The 24,501-nt window shown below is 42.0% G+C and overlaps 4 protein-coding genes across 5 annotated transcripts; 3 read left to right on the forward strand and 1 right to left on the reverse strand.

Annotated features, from left to right (window-relative positions):
* Positions 1-333: 333 nt before the first annotated feature.
* Positions 334-4,405, forward strand: LOC117407667 (zinc finger and SCAN domain-containing protein 2-like). The gene is made up of 2 exons (XM_059017902.1): positions 334-394; positions 2,729-4,405. Exons 1-2 carry the CDS (start codon positions 334-336, stop codon positions 3,931-3,933), a joined length of 1,266 nt encoding a protein of 421 aa, XP_058873885.1. The 3' UTR covers positions 3,934-4,405.
* A 228-nt stretch (positions 4,406-4,633) lies between these two features.
* On the forward strand, positions 4,634-16,586 carry LOC117407678 (zinc finger protein 782-like). 2 transcript variants are annotated; one of them, XM_059017998.1, is made up of 2 exons: positions 4,634-5,694; positions 13,010-16,586. In XM_059017998.1, exons 1-2 carry the CDS (start codon positions 5,358-5,360, stop codon positions 14,287-14,289), a joined length of 1,617 nt encoding a protein of 538 aa, XP_058873981.1. In that variant the 5' UTR covers positions 4,634-5,357; the 3' UTR covers positions 14,290-16,586. The 2 variants fall into 2 exon arrangements, with proteins under 2 accessions (XP_058873981.1, XP_058873982.1); XM_059017999.1 differs by lacking the exon at positions 4,634-5,694 and adding an exon at positions 11,837-12,367.
* Positions 6,195-10,392, forward strand: LOC131725004 (zinc finger protein 501-like). The gene is made up of 2 exons (XM_059018299.1): positions 6,195-6,307; positions 6,504-10,392. The coding sequence occupies exons 1-2, from the start codon at positions 6,195-6,197 to the stop codon at positions 7,681-7,683; spliced, it is 1,293 nt and encodes a 430-aa protein (XP_058874282.1). The 3' UTR covers positions 7,684-10,392.
* Positions 16,587-18,742: 2,156 nt separating the features above from the next.
* Positions 18,743-23,150, reverse strand: LOC117407715 (zinc finger protein 567-like). Its single transcript, XM_034917347.2, has 3 exons — positions 23,075-23,150; positions 21,663-21,860; positions 18,743-20,849 (listed from the first exon to the last, which is right to left on the reverse strand). Exons 2-3 carry the CDS (start codon positions 21,820-21,822, stop codon positions 19,759-19,761), a joined length of 1,251 nt encoding a protein of 416 aa, XP_034773238.2. The 5' UTR covers positions 21,823-21,860; positions 23,075-23,150; the 3' UTR covers positions 18,743-19,758.
* Positions 23,151-24,501: the final 1,351 nt, after the last annotated feature.

Raw genomic sequence — 24,501 nt, forward strand, 5'->3', positions numbered from 1 at the left:
AAATAGCAGTGTGACATTTACACTTACAGCACAATATAGTTAAACTTACCCTGAATGAGATGACATTTAAAGTACCTTCCTCACAGCCTATGTTACTTACCGTGACCCAGTGATTGCCAGACACATTGAGATTCTGTACAAATCCTTGAGCCGATGAGCTGAAGGAGGTCAGCTGTGTCAGGCTGGTGACAGCATACAAACCTCCAACCTGTGGGAACTGTCTACGTAGCAGAGCCTGGCTGTGTCCATCACCTCATCACCCCTCCACAGGTGCTGTCCAACACAATAAAACAAATGACTCCTAATTCTGCCCCCCCTCCCCCTTCATTGAGAATGGCAGTCTTCTCCTCTTCATCGGTCACAACCCTACAGAGACACTCTCCAGTCTTCTCAGGTACTTACCTGACAGATAAAACAAAAGGAAAGATAATACTACAGTAAACACTTCAATGAGTGGAGGTTTTTAAATGAATGTTTTTAAAAAGAATGAGCTAAAACCTATTCAAAAGAATCAGAACCACTGACAATACTGACATGTGGAAAACTGTCTCTGCCCTTTATAATGGTCATTTCTTAGACTCTTAAGTTACATCATTTATATATATATATATATATGTATATATATTCTTCTTTAATACAAATTCTGTTTTCTGGTTCTCACATTTCTGCTATTAGTTATATATAGTTATATATTTAATCTTTTAACCCTTTTCTTTCATATATATATATATATATATATATATATATATATATATATATATATATATATATATATATAATTACACACACACACGTTTATCATTTATTTAGATGTACATCTTCAAAAATACAGGGCGGCTTCAATAACTTATAATGTATTAATATTAATTTTCAATATTTCTCTATTTTTTTTTACCTTTCAAAACGAATGTACTGGCTTTCTTTCTGATACCCCTCTTCTCCTCTTTGGTGGCTTGTTCAGGATACTCACCTGTGCTGAGGTAGCGATATACCGCTCTCAAGTGATCCATATCGATTGATAAATGTAGTTTTCTGAGGGGGAAAAAAACACAGTATTACAAATTTGTCCTGTAAAAAGAGAAATTATTTGATTACAATTGTACGACGGCGCCAACGAACTCCAACTGTCAGCGTCAAGATCTGTGGAGCAAAAGCAGTGACGCGCTTAGCAACAGAACGCTGACATGTCACATGACTCAGGGGGGGACAAATTTGGCACGAGACCGTCAGCTTCCATCCGGGTGCTTCCAGCAGGAGGCGCCAATCCGCTAACGTGACGTCACGACGCGCTCGTCTCCATGGGAGCAGGGAGGAAGCGGAAGTGTGTGCGGGTTTGTTTACATTGTGTGTGTGGGACTGCGTGGGGTTGTTGAGCTGCAGCAGCAGAGAAACTTGCTAAATAAGTCAAGTGCTGACTGAATAACAAAGAGAGGCTCCCAATATTATTCATAATAAAAGCGTGAATACAGAAAGGATATCAGTCTCAAGCTAACAGTCAGTGAAGATGGACGTCAGCGTCTCCGTGTCGTTCTTTCAAGACGAGCTCGCCTCTACCATCGAGCACGCAGTGAAAGCGGCTGTAGACACCGTCTTGTGCCAAATCACAAAAGTTGTCGGCGGCAAATTCACTGAATTCCGAATGGAAATGGCTGGAAAGGAGAAAGAGAATGAAAGTCTGAAGCTGAGATTGGAAATATCAGAGAGCGAGTTGAAAGCAGTGCGGGAATGCATGAACGCTGCAGATGCAGACATTAAACAACCTCTCAGAAACATGAACCCCGACTGCAATGAACAAGACTTTCAGAGGAACGAGAACCAGGGATTATTCATCAGAGTTCAAGGTGAGATTAATAATGTTATGGTTCTTGTAACCCTTCCAGTCATTAAAAAAAAATACAATTAAATACAGCACTACTGTAATGATTGTGTTTCCTTGAAGAAGGCCCCGTTCACAATGTTGCATATATAATATCCATGATGTGTTATTTCATACAGTTATAAACTCCACAGAATTACATGATTGTATTTATTTGTACAAATAAATGAATAATTTGGTTTCACGCAGATTCTGGAGAGAGATGTGCTTTCAGTGAAGCAGAGGAGGGGCCAGTGATAGAAGCTGTTTACACAAAAGAGGAAATCTGTGATCTGGAGTGGTGTGGAAGAATAATGGAGATTACAGACCTAACAATTGTAGAAAGTAAAGAGATCCCTGAACTTGAACCTGTCCACATTAAAGAGGAGGCCGTAGAGCTGGAGTATGATCAGATCACAGAGGAAGTTAGTGAAGAAAATAAAGTCAATACACTGGAGGAGAATATAGTTAATATGGAATCTAGCCGCTGTGAGGATTGTCCTCCTGAACAGATCTGCATGAAACCCAATCAGCCTGTCTCTGAAGACACTGGTTCTAGTGTTGGAGAAGAGGGCACTGTGCTGGGGTCCATTCAGGGGAAACATCACCCCCCTCAGGAAAGAGCTGCAGATGGAAAGGAGGAAGGAGCGATGCCGTCCACGAGCAGCACAGCCTGTGAGTAGAATGTCAAAAATACAGTTTATATAAGAATTGCAATTGTTTTGTGAAGGATTAAGAGTTTATCATCTTTCTTACTTTTCAATGTTCTAATTGTTAACAGTGATGGCTGTGAGGTGAAGCCTTGCAGGAAAGTGGCTGTGATTCAATGCTGTGCAGTAACCTTGGCTTCTGTCTCCTGCACTTCTAAAGCAGATCTAGGAAGACGCACCTCCACTCCAGCACCCCAGAGCAAAATCTCTACTGATGGGAAACTGCAGCGTAAGCAGAAACACAGAGAGTCGACACCCCAAAATGAATATGTGAAGAAACTGAGAACTCGCTCGGTTCAGAATCTTTCTGCACAAGATAGCCGACCACTTCCTGTGGGATATACAGTGACTCCACATCCCGACAGTTCTGCAACCCAGGGCAACTTCATTTCCCTACAAACTCCCCAGCAGATTCCTTCAGAGCAGATCTTGTATAACTGTACTGAATGTGGCACCAATTTCAGTGACCGGGGAAAGCTGAAAATACACCAGCGTAGTCACACAGGAGAGAAACCATATGAGTGTCCTGACTGTGGGAGGAGTTTTAATCAGAAATGTAAGCTGAGAACACACAAGCTAACTCACACAGGAGAGAAACCGTTTCACTGTGCAGATTGTGGGAAGGGTTTTAATCAGAAAGTACACCTTCAAATACACCAGCGAATTCACACGGGAGAGAAACCGTTTCACTGTGCAGATTGTGGGAAGACATTCAGATTTGCAACTGGATTAAAAGTACACCAACGTATTCACACAGGAGTGAAAACATACGAGTGTCCTGACTGTGGGAAGAGTTTTATTCAGAAAAGTAACGTTCAAGCACACCAGCGAATTCACAAGGGAGAGAAACCGTTTCACTGTGCTGATTGTGGGAAGAGTTTTAATCAGAAAGGTGCTCTTCAAAATCACCAGCGAATTCACACAGGAGAGAAACCGTATGAGTGTCCTGACTGTGGGAGGCGTTTCAGTTACAAATGTAACCTTCAAACACACCAGCGAATTCACAAGGGAGAGAAACCGTTTCACTGTGCTGATTGTGGGAAGAGTTTTAATAAGAAAGGTGCTCTTCAAAATCACCAGCGAACTCACACAGGAGAGAAACCGTACGAGTGTCCTGACTGTGGGAGGCGTTTTCATCAGAAAAGTAACCTTCAAACACACCAGCGAATTCACACAGGAGAGAAACCGTATGTGAGTCCAGTATGTGGGAGGAGTTTCAGTCGAAGACGCAGCCTCAGAACACACCACATAACCCACACTGGAGTGAAACCTTTTGAGTGTAGTGAGTGTGGGAAGAGATTTGTAGAGTCAAAAAAACTAAAGAAACACAGTCTAGTTCACAGAGATTCAGTCAGTCAGGACACTTAAAAACAAAAAAAACAATTCAGTTTACTCAATAAAAGCATCTCAATCACACCAAAATACCAAAGCAGACCCTGCGTCTCTGTCGTCGGTTTCAAATGCAGGCAACTGTGAAAATAAACAAATTCAACTCAAAAAAATCCCAAGCCTGCTGTGCATGCAAATGATTGTAGCCCTGTTTCCTACAGCAGTGCTTCTGAAACTGGGGAGGCACAGAATGTACTCTGGGGTTAAATGCATTTGTGTGAATTACAAGTTGGGCTACAGAAATAGTACAGAATAACCCAGGATGGCAGTGAGGATATTTTGATTTGTAAAATGATATTCAAGTGTACTTTTTTTTCCTTTGCCAGCAGTTATTCTTGTGGATGAACACTGTTGTCTAAAAGTAACTGACATCCAAAAATTATAAACTGTACTTGGTGTCCAAAAGGTGTATTTTGTGAAATAAATGCTTTAATTTAATAGAGTCATGAGTCTGGATCCCTTTTTAGAATTTGTATGAAGTGTATTTAATTACTGTTTTGTCTTACAAGTATTCCTGTAGCATAGTATTTAATCTATGAAGCTGAATATTTATGAGTGAGTTAAAATTACTAAATAGCAGTGTGACATTTACACTTACACCACAATATAGTTAAACTTACACTGAACGAGATGACATTTAAACTCCTACCGTGTTGAAAACTTTACTCTCTAGCAGGGTTAATTTCTTAACACTTTCCAAAGTGTTCATTTAACACGGAAATCGAGGGAGCCATATGTTCACTACAAAAGTGTCAGAGTTAATTATGGGTTAATCCGGACTTGATTGAAGGTATATTTTAGGAACAGCTTGTGGCACTGGCAAGATACAATTAAATAAATAAATACATAGCCATGGTCCAGGACGTTAAACAGAATATCAATTATTAAACACATAATCAGAAAACAAGTGATTCACACGATTGATTGTATAATAAAATCACTCTGCTGTGAACTTGCTCAGCACATCGCTACAGTTGTGTACTTATAAGCAATGTGAGTACAAAATAACAAAACCGGGAAGATAATGTTACTGTTTCTGACCGGGACAAAAACATGAAGTCTGAAAACTGGCAAGCCCGGCTTTACCGGGGCGTCTGGTCACCCTGGTCAAGGAATCCATTGCCGTCAGCTTCCATCCGGGTGTTTCCAGCAGGAGGCGCCAATCCGCTAACGTGACGTCACGACGCGCTCGTCTCCATGGGAGCAGGGAGGAAGCGGAAGTGTGTGCGGGTTTGTTTACATTGTGTGTGTGGGACTGCGTGGGGTTGTTGAGCTGCAGCAGCAGAGAAACTTGCTAAATAAGTCAAGTGCTGACTGAATAACAAAGAGAGGCTCCCAATATTATTCATAATAAAAGCGTGAATACAGAAAGGATATCAGTCTCAAGCTAACAGTCAGTGAAGATGGACGTCAGCGTCTCCGTGTCGTTCTTTCAAGACGAGCTCGCCTCTACCATCGAGCACGCAGTGAAAGCGGCTGTAGACACCGTCTTGTGCCAAATCACAAAAGTTGTCGGCGGCAAATTCACTGAATTCCGAATGGAAATGGCTGGAAAGGAGAAAGAGAATGAAAGTCTGAAGCTGAGATTGGAAATATCAGAGAGCGAGTTGAAAGCGGTGCGTCTGTGTGTCAGCGCTGCGGATGCAAACATCAGACAAGGCCTCGGAAACATGAACACGGACTGTAAGAAACAAAACCATCCGAGGATTGAGAGCCAGAGGTTATTCACCAGAGTTAAAGGTGATTTTTAATAATGTTGTGGTTCTTGTATGTCTTCCAGTCATTTCAAAATGAAATACTATTAAATACAGCACTACTGTAATGATTGTGTTTCCTTGAAGAAGGCCCCGTTCACAATGTTGCAAATATAATATCCATGATGTGTTATTTCATACAGTTATAAACTCCTCAGAATTACATGATTGTATTTATTTGTACAGTGAGGGTTAAAAGCATGTATAATTTTGTTTCACGCAGATTCTGGAGACAGACCTGCTTTCAGTGAAGCAGAGGAGGGGCCAGCGATAGAAGCTGTTTACACAAAAGAGGAAATCTGTGATCAGGAGTGGTGTGGAAGAATAATGGAGATTACAGACCTGACAATTGTAGCAAGTAAAGAGATCCCTGAACTTGAACCTGTCCACATTAAAGAGGAGGCCGTAGAGCTGGAGTGTGATCACATCACAGAGGAGGTTAGTAAAGAAAATAAAGTCAATACGCTGGAGGAGAATATAGTTAAGATGGAATCTAGCCATTGTGAAGATTATCCTGCTGAAGAGATCTGCATGAAACCCAATCAGCCTGTCTCTGAAGACACTGGTTCTAGTGTTGGAGAAGAGGGCACTGTGCTGGGGTCCATTCAGAGGAAACATCACCCCCCTCAGGAAAGAGCTGCAGATGGAAAGGAGGAAGGAGCGATGCCGTCCACGAGCAGCACAGCATGTGAGTAGAATGTCAAAAATACAGTTTATATAAGAATTGCAATTGTTTTGTGAAGGATTAAGAGTTTTATAATTTGTCTTGCTTTTCAATGTTCTAATTGTTAACAGTGATGGCTGTGAGGTGAAGCCTTGCAGGAAAGTGGCTGTGATTCAATGCTGTGCAGTAACCTTGGCTTCTGTTTCCTGCGCTTCTAAAGCAGATCTAGGAAGACGCACCTCCACTCCAGCACCCCAGAGCAAAATCTCTACTGATGAGAAACTGCAGCGTAAGCAGAAACACAGACAGTCGACACCCCGAGATGAATATGTGAAGAAACTGAGAACTCACTCGGTTCAGAATCTTTCTACACAAGATAGCCGACCACTTCCTGTGGGATATACAGCGACTCCACATCCCGACAGTTCTGCAACCCAGGGCAACTTCATTTCCCTACAAACTCCCCAGCAGATTCCTTCAGAGCAGATCTTGTATCACTGTACTGAATGTGGCACCAATTTCAGTGACCGGGGAAAGCTGAAAAGACACCAACGTATTCACACAGGAGAGAAACCATTTGTGTGTCCTGACTGTGGGAGGAGTTTTACTCAGAAAGGAAACCTTCAAACACACCAGCGAATTCACAAGGGAGAGAAACCGTATGAGTGTCCTGACTGTGGGAGGCGTTTTAATCAGAAAGGAAGCTTTGAAAGACACCAGCTAACTCACAGTACAGATAAACCATTTCAATGTGCCGATTGTGGGAAAGGCTTTAATCATAAAACTTCACTTCAAGCACACCTGCAAATTCACACAGGAGAGAAACCGTATGAGTGTCCTGACTGTGGGAGGCGTTTTCATCAGAAAGGAAGCTTTGAAAGACACCAGCTAACTCACAGTACAGATAAACCGTTTAATTGTGCTGATTGTGGGAAAGGTTTTAATCGTAAAACTTCACTTCAAACACACCAGCAAATTCACAAGGGAGAGAAACCGTTTCAATGTGCTGATTGTGGGAAAGGTTTTTATCAGAAATGTGTCCTTCAAAAACACCAGCGAATTCACACAGGAGAGAAACCGTATCAGTGTCCTGACTGTGGGAGGCGTTTTAATCACAAAGGTAACCTTCAAAAACACCAGCAAATTCACAAGGGAGAGAAACCGTTTCACTGTGCAGATTGTGGGAGGAGTTTTAATCAGAAAGGTGATCTTCAAAGACACCAGCTAACTCACAGTACAGATAAACCATTTCACTGTGTGACCTTCAACAACACCAGCGAATTCACACAAGATAGAAACCGACAGCTTTGAAAATCTATTTACAAACATTAATACTGAAGCTAAATGGAAAAGACATTTCAGTGAAAAACGAGGTGTAGTGGAGTCTGTTGAGGTCCCTCTAGGAGTAAGATTTGACAGCAGAAGAAACCGGGATACAGGCACATATGATCACGATCCTGTAACTGACAAGTGTATTTATATTCCATTGTTAGAAACTTTAAAGTTTATATTTTGGAGTCCAGACATTTGTAATCCTATTGTACAACCCTGTGAACAAAACACGGTTTATAAAGATTTTTGGTGACGGCAGCTGCTATAGAAATCATCCACTTTTCTCTCGGCATAGAAATGCATTTCAAATACAACTTTACTAGGATGACTTTGAAACTGCAAACCCATTAGGATCCAAACAAGGGATACATCAAATTGGAAGCTTATATTTTATTCTTAGAAATCTTTCACCAAAGGTAAATTCAGCACTAATGAATATTCACCTTGTTTCACTGTTCCACACACAAGATATTAAAAAGTATAGATTTAATGCTATACTACAACCTCACGTTGATGATTAAAAACATTCTTGAAAGTACTGGAATTAAAGTTCCTTTTTCTGAAGAACCAATTGATGGTACAGTTGCTCAGGTCACAGGAGATACCTTGGGGGTGCACACACTTCTGGGGTTCAGGGAATCTTTCAGTTCAGTTTTTTTCTGTTGACTCTGCTTGATTGATAAGAATGCGTCTCAGTCAGTATTCAGCGATGATGATTCTAACATCATATTACATGACAGAGTTTTGCATGAACAGCATTGCAATGATCTGTTAGCAGACCCTACATGACCCTCCTCCTTTGGAATGAAGCGATATTGTTTGCTGAATGACTTACAGTTTCTTTCTCATTTCTGATCATTTTGCTTTTGATATTATGCGCGATGTCCTCGAAGGCGTCCCCCAGTATGAAATGAAGTTGCTTTTTGGCTCTCTCTCTCTGACAGTGTCATCTCCAAGCATGACATCATTAATAGAATTCACTCTTAGAATTATGGTTTGTTGGAGAGAATGAATCATCCAAGGTTCAATCTAGAGCAGTCTGGCAATGGGATAGAGCTCAATGCGATGCGGGCAGCAGTGTGGAGTAGCGGTTAGGGCTCTGGACTCTTGACCGGAGGGTCGTGGGTTCAATCCCAGGTGGGGGGACACTGCTGCTGTACCCTTGAGCAAGGTACTTTAGCTAGATTGCTCAAGTAAAAACCAGACTGTATAAATGGGGAATTGTATGTAAAAAATAATGTGTTATCTTGTAACAATTGTAAGTCGCCTTGGTTAAGGGTGTCTGCTAAGAAATAAGTAATAATATTCAAACATTCTGCTTAATTAAAAATATTTCCCTAGTATTTGGAGACATTGTAAATGAGGGAAACAAAAATCGGAGCTTGCTTCTGATGTTGTTAAATATTTTCAATATTGTTTTTTCACCAGTGATTGCTGAGGGTATGACAGTGTATCTCAAGCACCTAATTGCAGAACATCATAAGCTTTTCAGAGAGCTATACCCACAATGCAATTCGATTCCAAAGCACCATTTCATGATCCATTATCCCAGATGCATCAGAAAAATAGATCCATTATTGCATTTCTGGGCAATGAGATTTGAGGCAAAGCACTAGTTTATTAAAAACAGTGTCAAGAATTTCAAAACTATTAACAAATCACTGGACCAAAAACACCAAATAGCTACAGCATGCCACTGGGAGTCTTTATCAATAAAGACTATTGAATGTGGACCTCTTAAAACACAAGCTTTAAATGATTTTCCTGACTGTGAAATTATAGCGGAAAAACTGCAAGTTGGTTTAGATTGTGAAATTAATATTACTTCTAGGATTAGATACTCAGGAACTGAATATCGGACCGGCCGTCTGATTTGTATAAAAATAGAAGACGAAATTGCGGTATTTAGTAAAATAACTGGAATTGTTCGAGAAGCTGAACAATATCTTTTAGTGGCATCTGAATTTGAAACAGTTTGTTTTGTAGAACATCTTCATTCATTTCATGCGAGAGGAACTTGGAAAAACGTTCCATTTGATCTTCAGACTTCATATGGCTTTGAAGAACCTGATTTGCATGCGGTTCCAGTGAGTTATTTAATGTATATGCCAACCACAACATTGTATTTTGATTTTAAGTTCTATAGTTTTGGAATTGAAATAAGTATCGTGGCACTTTGAGGGCTGGTTATGCAATGGGAATTTCTATAAATAGGGAGATATAAAGGAAGATGTAAATATCGCTCCTTCCACAGAAGGTGCAGGTTTGTCACTGCTTCCATTGAATTGAGGAGATTTAGAAATCGCAGCCAAAAGTGTGTTCACAAAGAACGTCCAAAATATGAGATCCAAAGGCAACCAAACCACTCACCGTGGACACAAACTTTTGGCTGTGATGTCAAAATCTCCCGAGTTAAAGTGAAGCAGTAACTCAATGTCATGTTCTGGAGTTAAATGCATTTGTGTGAATTACAAGTTGGGCTACAGAAATAGTACAAAATAACCCAGGATGGCAGTGAGGACATTTTGATTTGTAAAATGATATTCAAGTGTACTTTTTTTTCCTTTACCAGCAGTTATTCTTGTGGATGAACACTGTTGTCTAAAAGTAACTGACATCCAAAAATTATAAACTGTACTTAGTGTCCAAAAGGTGTATTTTGTGAAATAAATGCTTTGTTTTAATAGAGTCATGTGTCTGGATCCCTTTTTAGAATTTGTATGAAGTGTGTTTAATTACTGCTTTGTCTTACAAGTATTCCTATAGCATAGTATTTAATCTATGAAGCTGAATATTTATGAGTGAGTTAAAATTACTAAATAGCAGTGTGACATTTACACTTACAGCACAATATAGTTAAACTTACCCTGAATGAGATGACATTTAATGTACTTCCTCACAGCCTATGTTACTTACCGTGACCCAGTGATTGCCAGACACATTGAGATTCTGTACAAATCCTTGAGCCGATGAGCTGAAGGAGGTCAGCTGTGTCAGGCTGGTGACAGCATACAAACCTCCAACCTGTGGGAACTGTCTACGTAGCAGAGCCTGGCTGTGGTCCATCACCTCATCACCCCTCCACAGGTGCTGTCCAACACAATAAAACAAATGACTCCTAATTCTGCCCCCCCCCCTCCCCCTTCATTGAGAATGGCAGTCTTCTCCTCTTCATCGGTCACAACCCTACAGAGACACTCTCCAGTCTTCTCAGGTACTTACCTGACAGATAAAACAAAAGGAAAGATAATACTACAGTAAACACTTCAATGAGTGGAGGTTTTTAAATGAATGTTTTTAAAAAGAATGACCTAAAACCTATTCAAAAGAATCAGAACCACTGACAATACTGACATGTGGAAAACTGTCTCTGCCCTTTATAATGGTCATTTCTTAGACTCTTAAGTTACATCATTTATATATATATGTATATGTATATATTCTTCTTTAATACAAATTCTGTTTTCTGGTTCTCACATTTCTGCTATTAGTTATATATAGTTATATATTTAATCTTTTAACCCTTTTCTTTCATATTATATATATATATATATATATATATATATATATATATATATATATATATATATATATATATATATATTACACACACACGTTTATCATTTATTTAGATGTACATCTTCAAAAATACAGGGCGGCTTCAATAACTTATAATGTATTAATATTAATTTTCAATATTTCTCTATTTTTTTTTACCTTTCAAAACGAATGTACTGGCTTTCTTTCTGATACCCCTCTTCTCCTCTTTGGTGGCTTGTTCAGGATACTCACCTGTGCTGAGGTAGCGATATACCGCTCTCAAGTGATCCATATCGATTGATAAATGTAGTTTTCTGAGGGGGAAAAAAACACAGTATTACAAATTTGTCCTGTAAAAAGAGAAATTATTTGATTACAATTGTACGACGGCGCCAACGAACTCCAACTGTCAGCGTCAAGATCTGTGGAGCAAAAGCAGTGACGCGCATAGCAACAGAACGCTGACATGTCACATGACTCAGGGGGGGACAAATTTGGCACGAGACCGTCAGCTTCCATCCGGGTGCTTCCAGCAGGAGGCGCCAATCCGCTAACGTGACGTCACGACGCGCTCGTCTCCATGGGAGCAGGGAGGAAGCGGAAGTGTGTGCGGGTTTGTTTACATTGTGTGTGTGGGACTGCGTGGGGTTGTTGAGCTGCAGCAGCAGAGAAACTTGCTAAATAAGTCAAGTGCTGACTGAATAACAAAGAGAGGCTCCCAATATTATTCATAATAAAAGCGTGAACACAGAAAGGATATCAGTCTCAAGCTAACAGTCAGTGAAGATGGACGTCAGCGTCTCCGTGTCGTTCTTTCAAGACGAGCTCGCCTCTACCATCGAGCACGCAGTGAAAGCGGCTGTAGACACCGTCTTGTGCGAAATCACAAAAGTTGTCGGCGGCAAATTCACTGAATTCCGAATGGAAATGGCTGGAAAGGAGAAAGAGAATGAAAGTCTGAAGCTGAGATTGGAAATATCAGAGAGCGAGTTGAAAGCAGTGCGGGAATGCATGAACGCTGCAGATGCAGACATTAAACAACCTCTCAGAAACATGAACCCCGACTGCAATGAACAAGACTTTCAGAGGAACGAGAACCAGGGGTTATTCATCAGAGTTCAAGGTGAGTTTAATAATGTTATGGTTCTTGTATGCCTTTCGGTCATTATAAAAAAAAAAAATACCGTACTGTACGTAATAGGAGCTTCAAAACATTAATACTAAGAAGGCACTGTTCATCCCATAATATTTACAGCGTGAGAACGCTTCTACGTCAGCACGCATGGTAGCAGCGTGGTTAAAACGCTACGTGCTTCATTTAACATACCGTAGCTGTTTAGAATCCCACAAACAAGTAATCGTGTTTCAATTATTTTGGGGGGTGGGTGGAATGGATATATAATTAAAAAGAAACCATATTTAACACATTTTCAACTTTCAACAAGTAGGCTGTGTGGTCCAGTGGTTAAAGAAAAGGGCTTGTAACCAGGAGGTCCCCGGTTCATTGTAAGTGACTCTGCAGCTGATGCATAGTTCACACACCCTAGTCTCTGTAAGTCGCTTTGGATAAAGGCGTCTGCTAAATAAATAACCAAATGATAACTCGCAGGCCAAATTCTGATGTGCAGTATCCAGGTAACTGTCTCTCTATGGGATGAATATCCATGATGTGTTATTTTATACAGTTATAACCTCCACAGAATTACATGATTGTATTTATTTGTACAGTGAGAGTTAAAAGCATGTATAATTTTGTTTCACGCAGATTCTGGAGAGAGACGTGCTTTCAGTGAAGCAGAGGAGGGGCCAGTGATAGAAGCTGTTTACACAAAAGAGGAAATCTGTGATCAGGAGTGGTGTGGAAGAATAATGGATATTACAGAGCTGACAATTGTAGAAAGTAAAGAGATCCCTGAACTTGAACCTGTCCACATTAAAGAGGAGGCTGTAGAGCTGGAGTGTGATCACATCACAGAGGAAGTTAGTAAAGAAAATAAAGTCAATACGCTGGAGGAGAATATAGTTAAGATGGAATCTAGCCATTGTGAAGATTATCCTCCTGAACAGATCTGCATGAAACCCAATCAGCCTGTCTCTGAAGACACTGGTTCTAGTGTTGGAGAAGAGGGCACTGTGCTGGGGTCCATTCAGAGGAAACTGCAGCGTAAGCAGAAACACAGAGAGTCGACACCCCAAGATGAATATGTGAAGAAACTGAGAACTGACTCTGTTCAGAATCTTTCTGCACAAGATAGCCGACCACTTCCTGTGGGATATACAGCGACTCCACATCCCGACAGTTCTGCAACCCAGGGCAACTTCATTTCCCTACAAACTCCCCAGGAGATTCCTTCAGAGCAGATCTTGTATCACTGTACTGAATGTGGCACCAATTTCAGTGAACTGGGAAAGCTGAAAATACACCAGCGTAGTCACACGGGGGAGAAATTGTTTCACTGTACAGAGTGTGGGAAGTCATTCAGAGGTGCAACTGGATTAAAACTACACCAACGAATTCACACAGGAGAGAAACCATTTGTGTGTCCTGACTGTGGGAGGAGTTTTACTCAGAAAGGTAACCTTCAAACCCACCAGCTAACTCACGCTGCAGATAAACCGTTTCACTGTGCTGATTGTGGGAAGGGTTTTACTGAGAAACGCAGACTTCATACACACCAGCAAATTCACACGGGAGAGAAACCGTATCTGTGTCCCATATGCGGGAAGAGATTCAGTCGGAGAGACAGCCTGCGATCACACCACATAATCCACACGGGAGAGAAACCTTTTGAGTGTGGTGAGTGTGGGAAGAGATTTAACAAAAAAGGCGAACTTCAATCACACCGGCTAACTCACACTGCAGATAAACCGTTTCACTGCGCTGATTGTGGGAAGAGTTTTAGTCAGAAATGCAGACTGGAAACCCACCAGCGGATTCACACGGGGGAGAAACCGTTTCACTGTCACGTATGTGGGAAGGGTTTCAGTCGAAGGGACAACCTTGGGATACACCACAAAATAATTCACAGCAGAGAAACCTCTTGAGTGGAGGCCACGTTCGGGAAGAGACTTGTAGAGACACAGTCTCGTTCACAGAGATTTAATCAGTCCAGGAGACTTACAAAAAACAACCTCAATCGCACCAGAACAAAACATCTCGTCGGTTTCAAATGCAGGCAACTGTTAAAATAAATGAATCGAAAAGAATTTAAACTCAAAAGCCTGCGATTTATGCAAATGACTGCAGCTCTGTGAACCACAGCAGCGTTTCTCAAATCAGGAAAAAAATATATGTCCGTTAGTACTGTAGCTTCACCCAGTCCGGACAGATATCACTGACTGAAGCAATGCTAGAATTATTTCATTTGCCAGCAACAGCTCCTGTCATTCAAAGCGCCTACTTAGAAATTAAGCAGGTCAAGGTGTAGGTAAGATTTTGCCTTAGGTGTACGGTTACTAGTTTGATTTGAAAATGGGGGCTCAAGAGAAACTCACTTGATGAATATTGTGTCCAGTGACTGAGTGCGGCTGTGCTGAAGCTGGAGAGGGGTAGAGATCAGACTGAATAATACCTGCAAGTTAGCTCTGTTCAGCTATCTAATGTTTTGTTCTGTTCATATCATTTTCACTCGTAAATGTGTGCTATGAAGTAATACGCTTGTATATGTACAGAGTTTTTTTTTAAGACTGTTTTTAAATGTGTAGTTTTGCTGTGACCAAACGTTATTTCAGTTAGACTGTTGGTAACCGCGGTTTTGTTGCGTGTTGAACATGATAAAGGGGTTTCCCTAAATGAGACGTTTTTCAATGGCATGAAAAGGTTTTTTTTTAAAAGCAAAAAGGTCGATTTTTTTCACCCATTCTCTGCTTGAATTGAAAAATAAACATTAAAAAAAACCCTGGTAAGTTCTTTCTTAAATAAACGTTTTACTCGACAGTAACAGCTGACAATTCTGTAAAAGACGAGACCTTGTGACAAGGCTTCCCAGAAGATCTCAATATTAAAACGAAAGACAGGGCAGCAGTGTGGAGTAGTGGTTAGGGCTCTTGACCGGAGGGTCGTGGGTTCAATCCCAGGTGGGGGACACTGCTGCTGTACCCTTGAGCAAGGTACTTTACCTAGATTGCTCCAGTAAAAACCCAACTGTATAAATGGGTAATTGTATGTAAAAATAATATGATATCTGGTAACAATTGTAAATCGCCCTGGATAAGGGCGTCTGCTAAGAAATTAATTAATAATATCGGATACAACTCAAAAGTTTTATTCAATCATATCAAACATCTGCACAGCCGAACCGCAGTATTTAAATAAACAATTAAACATAAGTGTTTATAATTTTAACTTCCCACATATAAAGCACTACTTCCAAAAATGAAAAACGAGTATAAAAGTAAGCATTTCTAAAGAAGCTAGTGTGTGAAGGGGTTTATGTACCTACAAAACTGTAGAAACGAAAGTAGTTTTTAATTTAAAACGAAATTGACGTGTGTTTTCTCTTGCGTGTGTCCCTCAGTGTAGCACAGAGTCGAGGCTGTTTTCTGATCGAAATGTTTCTGCCACAGAGGCTAGCTTCAAGATGAAATCTCTCCTACTGATATTTTCCCTGGCTCATTTCTTCTACAAAGCGAAAGAATTGCTGGCTGCCAGGTCCAGGTGAAAGAACAACAGGCTTCTATATAAAAATCAAATACTGAATATTGTAGGTTATATTCAAAATAAAAACATGTATTGTAAAAGACAGAATGACTGCTCTGGCGGGTAGAGGGGATTATAACTTGTGTTTTTATATATTATTTTTGCCATCCTGCCTTTCAAACGCCGTCACGGTATTTAACACGTGTATTTAGGAAAATTCAAGAACGGATCTCTCACACATGCGCAGAGTATTTTAAATTTTTTAAAAGTTAAACCCGTTGTGTAAACTGCGTAAGACTTTTTGTGATATTTTGTACAGGCAGCACGCAAACTCTCAACGGGAGGGACGCTTTGTACGCTGGTTGCGTGGTGACGTCATCCCCGCCGGGGGCGTGGTTTTCGTGAACTGTGGACCGATGAGATGCGATGAGATGCGATCTCAATAGTTATAAAATATGTAAATAAGTGCTGTATCGCAATCTTAGATAACAGAGAGTTAGTTATTCCCAAGGTTAATAAAACAAAAAACGCCAGGAAGCTCTGAAATTCTGTAATGAGTTGCCCATGTGAATTGCATTGTGCAAACAGGACAGATTCAAACCACTGTGTGACAAGTGAAGACTGCTCTGTTTCTCTATATAAAGTACTCTGCCTTTTCTGTATTTCTGTAGCAATGCTGTTAATAAAGCTTGTTTTTCTCTTTCCTGTCTGATTTTGGTTTTGTTTATGAAGGACACAAAAATCTGTGTTTGACATGCTGGTGCTGAAATGTGATGCGTGCGGCATAGCAATGCAGGGACCCCCTCGAGGCGCAGGGGTGTCAAAATTAAAATGGGAGGCTACTGTGTCATGTGCAGGACATACCAACAAGGTTTTAACTGCTTCGTTGTTTTTATTTGTTTGTTCAAATGCAGCTCCCTTACTGTATTCACAATTATACTGTATGTATTTGTGAGTCACAGGTCACATGGTAGAACGGCCAGGGATAATTCTGAATTCACATTTTTGGAGTTTTGCAAAGAATCTGTTTAACATCAAAGAATGCTTCGTTGTTTTTATTTGTTTGTTCAAATGCAGCTCCCTTACTGTATTCACAATTATACTGTATGTATTTGTGAGTCACAGGTCACATGGTAGAACGGCCAGGGATAATTCTGAATTCACATTTTTGGAGTTTTGCAAAGAATCTGTTTAACATCAAAGAATGATATCGAAAAAAGTCTACCGGAAGCCATAATTAAAATGTGTCTGTGAGTATCCTGCTTTCTGTCCACTCTGAATGTGTTCGGTGTCTGGCCAGCAGGGGCCGCTGTTGCGCAGTGAGGAGGAGGTGGAGTCCATGCTGTTTCCTCATCCTCCACCCCTGGGTATGCGTTAATGTGACGCCCCTTCAGAGTCCCCAGCAAAGTCTGGCCTCTTTGCACAGCCCGGAGGTGAACCAGCGTCGTCGAAGCTGTGCGACTCATCCTACCCTCCCAGCTACAGAACTTACCTGCTGGCCTGCGTCTCAGCGTTAAGGAGATAGACCAGCTCTCCCAGGGACAGGCAATCAAGGACGTCGTCATCCGCGGTCCTGGCACGCTCCAGATCTTAAATCTGCCATCTCCATTTTCTATTCTTATTTTGGTGATGATGTCTAATTTAAAAAACAAACTTGCTTGGTCTCAGTGCCTCTTTGAAAAGCTAAACGTTAATTATCATAAATCAGGGGGCGTCAAACTCCCGTCCTCGAGGGACGAGGGGTCTAATGGTTTTCATTCAAGCTGACGCTCTCAGTTAAACATCACTGATCCGATCATTTGTTCAATTGGACGTGTTTCGTAGTTTTGAAAGTCTTTTACAGTTGATGATTTTAAACATGCACTTGATTCAAGCTACCCTGCCTGTGAAACATTTTAAATGTTAAAGTCGTCCGATTAATCCAATAATTAGACCAATTAAGTAATTGAGAGCTTGGGTGGAACGAAGCCAGGAGACACTGCGACCCCACAGGAGCTGAGTCTGTCATAAATGAAATGGCTTACCTTATTGTGCAGGGCTGGGAATCAGACTCCTATCGCACAGCAGTGCGATCCAGTCCAGGTTTCACTACCAGCTTGATCAGCCCCCAGTGTGTCTAGCTAACAAGCTCAGGTGTGTCTGATTATTAAAATCCTAGTGAAACCAGGACTGGATCACACTGCTGTCTTTCTGGTGAGACGTAGTTGTAAGTGACTGCAGCTGATGTATAGTTCACACACCCTAGTCTCTGTAAGTCGCCTTGGATAAAGGCGTCTGCTAAATAAACACATAATAATATTCAGACACTGTTGCCTTGTGTCTCTGTGTTGCCATGGTCACAGAAGGTCACATGCCTCACCTGGATGAGACGGAGGCTGACCCTTCACAGAAACAGACTGATCACAGGGCGCCACCCCCCTATTCAGGTCTGCATCCCCGTTCAGAGGATCCCTTCTCGCGTTCACGTGGGTGACTGAAAAGCAGGACTAACATTTTACTGTGTTACTGTTTATAGAACGATAGCCTGCACTCAGAACGGTAAAGCTACTGGGATATGTAGAAGATGTTTGTTAATCTCAATGCAGTACAGAAGCAATTTATGGTATATATTTTTAAAAAACAACAACATATTGATTATTTTGACTTCCTGTTATGGTGTGTGAGGAGGTGATGGTCCGAGCTTACCCGCACCCACAATCGCATTATTCTCTCAAGAACACAGGAAACAAAACAGCAACTTGCTAGCGCTGACAGGTGTGAATAGTTATTGTGGTAATGGATACTTCACTCGGATTGCAAAGGCAAACTCACAACTGAGCCAAATTATTATTATTATTATTTATTTCTTAGCAGACGCCCTTATCCAAGACAACTTACAATTGTTACAAGATATCACATTATTTTTACATACAATTCCCCATTTATACAGTTGGGTTTTTACTGGAGCAATCTAGGTAAAGTACCTTGCTCAAGGGTACAACAGCAGTGTCCCCCACCTGGGATTGAACCCACGACCCTCCGGTCAAGAGTCCAGAGCCCTAACCACTACTCCACACTGCTGCTATAATCTCTTGTAAGATTACTAAACATACAGCTATAGAATAACATTAACAATAACAATAAGAGGCATTGAAATATAACAAATATTACAGGGAAAATACCATTTTTTTACACTTTTAGATTTTAAGCAAGTTACAAGCTTACCAGTGCCATTGATCAATAAAACAATTTTTTTTTTAACTTCAAATATTACAAATAGTTCCGGGTTGTAAAATAAAAAATTCACGTTAGTTCAAGTCTTCGTCATCCGTGCCAGACTGTCCGAGACGCGCTGGCGTTGAGCACGGAACTGAATCCCAGGTTTGCTGCTGTTTTCCGTTTCGTTTCATTCAGTTTATGTTTAGCGCTTCCTGTTATACATCATAAGAACATAAGAAAGTTTCCAAACGAGAGGAGGCCCCATTCGGCCCATCTTGCTCGTTTGGTTGTTAGTAGCTTATTGATCCCAGAATCTCATCAAGCAGCTTCTTGAAGGATCCCAGGGTGTCAGCTTCAACAACATCACAGTTATTGTTAATGAAATACAGAACAGGACATTATCATGGACTCGTTGATCCGATCTTTAGGGGCGACTGTTATTATTTTCTGTGTTTTTGAACAGCTGTGGATACTGATTGAAGTAAACTGAAGCCTCACTCAACACTGAGCTTGAATAGCGGAAGCAGTTTTATCAGAGAGGTACATACGGAAATTTAAAGCAAATTTGACTGTGTTGATCTTTATATATGGTCACAATTCCTAGCAGATTTGGAGCTGGACTATCAATGGGACTAGTCGTTCATCTTTCGGTAAACCCCGCCTCGCTCCCAAGTCTCCTAACTGACCCTCGCTCTGTGAACCTGTTGGTGTTTCTTCAGTTTTTTCGCCTCCCTGAAACTCTTCCTGCATTCCGAACACCCAAACGGTTTCTCTCCTGTATGAATCATCTGGTGCAGCTTCAGGTTGTCCAGCCGGCTGAATCTCTTCCCGCACTCGGTACAGTGATAGGGTTTCTCTCCCGTGTGAATCCGCTGGTGTTTTTTCAGCACTCCGGAATGGCGGAACCTCTTCCCGCAGTCCGGGCACTGGTAGGGTTTCTCCCCAGTGTGGATCCGCTGGTGGACAGTAAGATGCCTGAACTGACTGAAGCTCTTTCCACACTTGTCACAGATATAGCGGGTCTGTCCTGCGTGGGCACGCTCGTGGATTTTCAAGGAATTTGAATGCGTGAAGCTCTTCCCACATTTAGTGCAGTGATAGGGTTTCTCTCCCGTGTGAATCCGCTGGTGTACCCCGAGATACCTCATGTGACTGAATCTCTTCCCACACTCGCCGCACTGAAACATCTTCACCCCCGTATGAGCCTGTCTGTGTACAGTCAGGTGACCCAGCTGACTGAAGCTCTTCCCGCAGTCACTACAGTGATACGGTCTCTCCCCTGTGTGAATCCGCTGGTGTTTTGTAAGACTTCCCGACTGATTGAATCTCTTCCCGCATTCGCTGCACGGGTAAGGCTTCGCTCCTGTGTGAGTGCGCTGGTGGATTTTGAGCGAATGCAAGTGCTTGAAAATTTTTGCGCAGTCCGCGCAGGGGAACTCCATGCCTCCCGTGTGAATCCGGGAGTGAGTTTTAAGAGAGCTCAGCTGAGTGAACGTCTTCCCGCATTCGCTGCAGGGAAACGGAGCCCCTCTCGCGAGGGGTCGCTTGGGGGCTCGACGGGAACCCGAAGGAGGGGAACTGCTCCCTCGTTTAACAGAACGAGGCGAGCTCCGAGGCGAGCACAGGGGTGCAGAATCGTCGACGCGCGCGTACCGGACGGTTTCGCTCTCTGCTCTCAGTTCTTCTCCACTCGTCGTCTTTCTGCGTTTCCTGCTCTGCAGTTGCCCACCAGAAGAGGTTTTGCAGTGGGGTGCTGGAGTGGAGTTGTCTATTTTAGAAGCAGGGGGAAGGAAGAGAGAGATACAAAGGTTACACTTGTTGTTGCATGGCTTTGCTTTGCTCAGGAGAAAGCATACAGGATCACTCGTTGCTGTCGACACAACGCACCTGTACAGCGAGGCTGAATCACTTTGCTGGAGATGACTAACTTACAGCTCTAGCCAGAAGTTTTGCATCAGCTAGAATTTTAGGATTGAGGCAAATAAAACAAATACATGACATATTAACATTATCTTTTGTTAAACACCATGTAAATCAAAGAATCTACAAACTGACGTCTCAAAAAAAGGTCTATATCGCAAGCCATAATAGTAGTCCAGTAGTATTTCATGTTTCGAAATGTCACACATTTTCAATATGTCAGTTTTCCGTTAAGTATATGGAAAACTACAAAGCAATATGTTAAGGTAATTTTTCATTCGAGTTTATTATTATTATTATTTTTTATTTCTTAGCAGACGCCCTTATCCAGGGCGACTTACAATTGTTACAAGATATCACATTATTTTTACATACAATTACCCATTTATACAGTTGGGTTTTTACTGGAGCAATCTAGGTAAAGTACCTTGCTCAAGGGCACAGCAGCAGTGTCCCCCACCTGGGATTGAACCCACGACCCTCCGGTCAAGAGTCCAGAGCCCTAACCACTACTCCACACTGCTGAGTTTATGAAGCAAAATTAGTTCATTCTACAGGGTGGTGATGAAAAACATTTCGCAGTATCTGTAGATTCCACAGGCTCTCTTCCCCTCTTTCAATAAAGCCCCCCTCTATAGATCTGCATTCCAGTGTCACTCACCTCTCTCAGTGATGCTAGACGGTGGCGTTTCCTCCTGCAGGATCCGCTCATTGGCCTGGTCACACCCCAGCTCAGTCACTTCCTCCTTGATCTCAACAGTCCTGTCTGCAGAAACAACCCATCGAATAGGAAGCTCTGGGCTGATGTGAGCTGCTTCCATCTCAGAAACTTCCTTTGAGTGAGGCTGATCCGTTCTCACTGAAGAGAAGGAGACAGGACTGTTAGAAGCATCGCAGGAATATGATACATTTGTTACATAAGAACATAAGAAAGTTCGGCCCATCACAGCTCTCTCAGCAGCTGATGGATCTCAGAACTTTCTCAAGTCGGGTCTTCAAGGATCCCAGTGATTCTGCCTCAACAACACGTCCTTTTCATCCCCTCCTCTGTCTTTCTGTCTCCTAACCCTAACCCTTCCCTCTGTCCTGAGTCTCCACTTCATCTGTGGTGCATCCTGTGGTCTTGCTCAAGGTCACACAATGAGTCAGTGGCTGAGGTGGGATTTGAACCGGGGACCTCCTGGTTACAAGCCCTTTTCTTTAACCACTGGACCACACAGCCTCCTATTATCTGCACTCATTGTAAACTACACTGTATTTAATTATGAAGCTTGCATTGTAACCCTGTGCTGTGATACCTGTGTGAGTCGCCTTGGATAAAGACGTCTGGCAAATAAATAATAATAATAATAATAATAATAATAATAATAATAATAATAATAATAATAATAATAATAATAATATTAATAATAATAATAATAATAATAATCCTGTATGTATCACTTTCCACTGTATTTAAAGTATTATGGATTTTCTTGTTGTTACTGCATCTTGTAAAGCGCTTTGTGATGACGGTCCACTGTGAAAGGCGCTATATAATATAAAGATTCACTGATTGATCTCACCAGAACCACACCAAGGGTTACCAGAGTGGAAGAACTGGACCAGTTTTGTAGCATCTCTAAAGCAGTTAAAATAAATACATAATTAAGGAGCGGGCTCCCTCGCTTCCACAGCCCGCTCCTTCTCCACTCTCACCCCTCAGCGGTCCCTGACCAGCTTTCCAGCGCCTCCTCATGACGCACCTGCTCAGACAGCACCTGCAAACCTCACAGCTCACCTATCCCGGACTATACGGGACCCGATTGTACCAGCACTTGCATCAGTAATTATTTACTGTATTTTCTCTTTATTTGATTTCGTAACAGCTGTAAGTCACCCTGGATAAGGGTGTCTGCTAATTAAATAAATAATCATAGCGCACCCAAATACAACATCAACACAGAAAACAGCGCACGAATTTCAAAGCACACAAGACACGTTTAATCGCAAAACATGATTATATATATATATATATATATATATATATATATATATATATATATATATATATATATATATATATATACTCACCAGCGTTACTGCCAGCAAGATTTAAAAACACGACCCAATGCCAACAGATCGCACAGTCCTAATGTTTCCTGAAAATGAAATGAGAAAAGCGTCACTACTAGTGGGCGTGGCCGGTCGGAGTCTCTGCGGGTTTATTGGCTCTGAACCCAGCTGGCGCCGCTGATTGGCTGATTTTTGTCCGTCGCTGGGATGAAACTGCATTCAGTCTCCGCCCTGTTGGCTCAAAATCCTCCGTTTTTAGCTGCAGGTCCCACTCTCTGGTAGAGCCAACATGGCGCCAGTTTCATAACTCGTCGACTGTATCGGTATATTGAGGTGTGGTGTTCACGGCTTTCTGTCACGACACGATTGTCAGTGCGGTCTTGGTTGTATTGTGTTTTAACAAACATAGAAACAGCAACCAACCAATGTGGAGAGAGGGAGAGAGGGAGAGAGGAGAGAGGAGAGAGAGGAGAGGAGAGGAGAGGAGAGAGGAGAGAGAGGAGAGGAGAGAGAGAGGAGAGAGGAGAGAGAGAGGAGAGGAGAGAGAGGAGAGGAGAGGGGAGAGGAGAGGAGAGGAGAGAGGAGAGAGGAGAGAGGGGAGAGGAGAGAGAGGAGAGGAGAGGAGAGTGGAGAGAGGAGAGAGGAGAGAGAGAGGAGAGAGGGGAGAGAGGAGAGAGAGGAGAGAGGAGAGAGGAGAGAGAGGAGAGAGGAGAGAGGAGAGAGAGGAGAGAGAAGAGAGGAGAGAGGAGAGAGGGGAGGAGAGGAGAGAGAGGAGAGGAGAGAGAGGAGGAGAGAAGAGGGTGGAGGAGAGAAGAGAGTGGAGGAGAGAGGAGAGAGGAGGAGAGAGGAGAGAGGAGGAAAGGAGAGGAGAGAGGAGGAGAGGAGAGGAGAGAGTGGAGGAGAGAGGAGAGAGAGAGGAGAGAGAGGAGAGTGGAGAAAGAGGAGAGAGAGGAGAGAGTAAGAGAGAGGAGAGAAGAGAGGGGAGAGAGAGAGGAGAAAGAGGAGAGAGAGAGAGAGAGAGAGAGAGAGAGATCTTACATAGAATTTGATAATTGCATCACTCTGTACAATAATGAACTAGCGTTGCTTCGTGTTGCATCACCTAGAATTTTAGGAATGCGACATAATTATTATTATTATTTATTTCTTAGCAGATGCCCTTATCCAGGGCGACTTACAATTGTTACAAGATATCACATTATTTTTACATACAATTCCCCATTTATACAGTTGGGTTTTTACTGGAGCAATCTAGGTAAAGTACCTTGCTCAAGGGTACAGCAGCAGTGTCCCCCACCTGGGATTGAACCCACGACCCTCCGGTCAAGAGTCCAGAGCCCCTAACCACTACTCCACACTGCTGCCCGCATAGCATTGAGCTCTATCCCATTGCCAGACTGCTCTAGATTGATCCTTGGACGATTCTTTCTCTCCAAGAAACCATA

Source organism: Acipenser ruthenus, chromosome 58 (genome assembly GCF_902713425.1).
Source record: "Acipenser ruthenus chromosome 58, fAciRut3.2 maternal haplotype, whole genome shotgun sequence".
NCBI classification, from domain to species: domain Eukaryota; kingdom Metazoa; phylum Chordata; class Actinopteri; order Acipenseriformes; family Acipenseridae; genus Acipenser; species Acipenser ruthenus.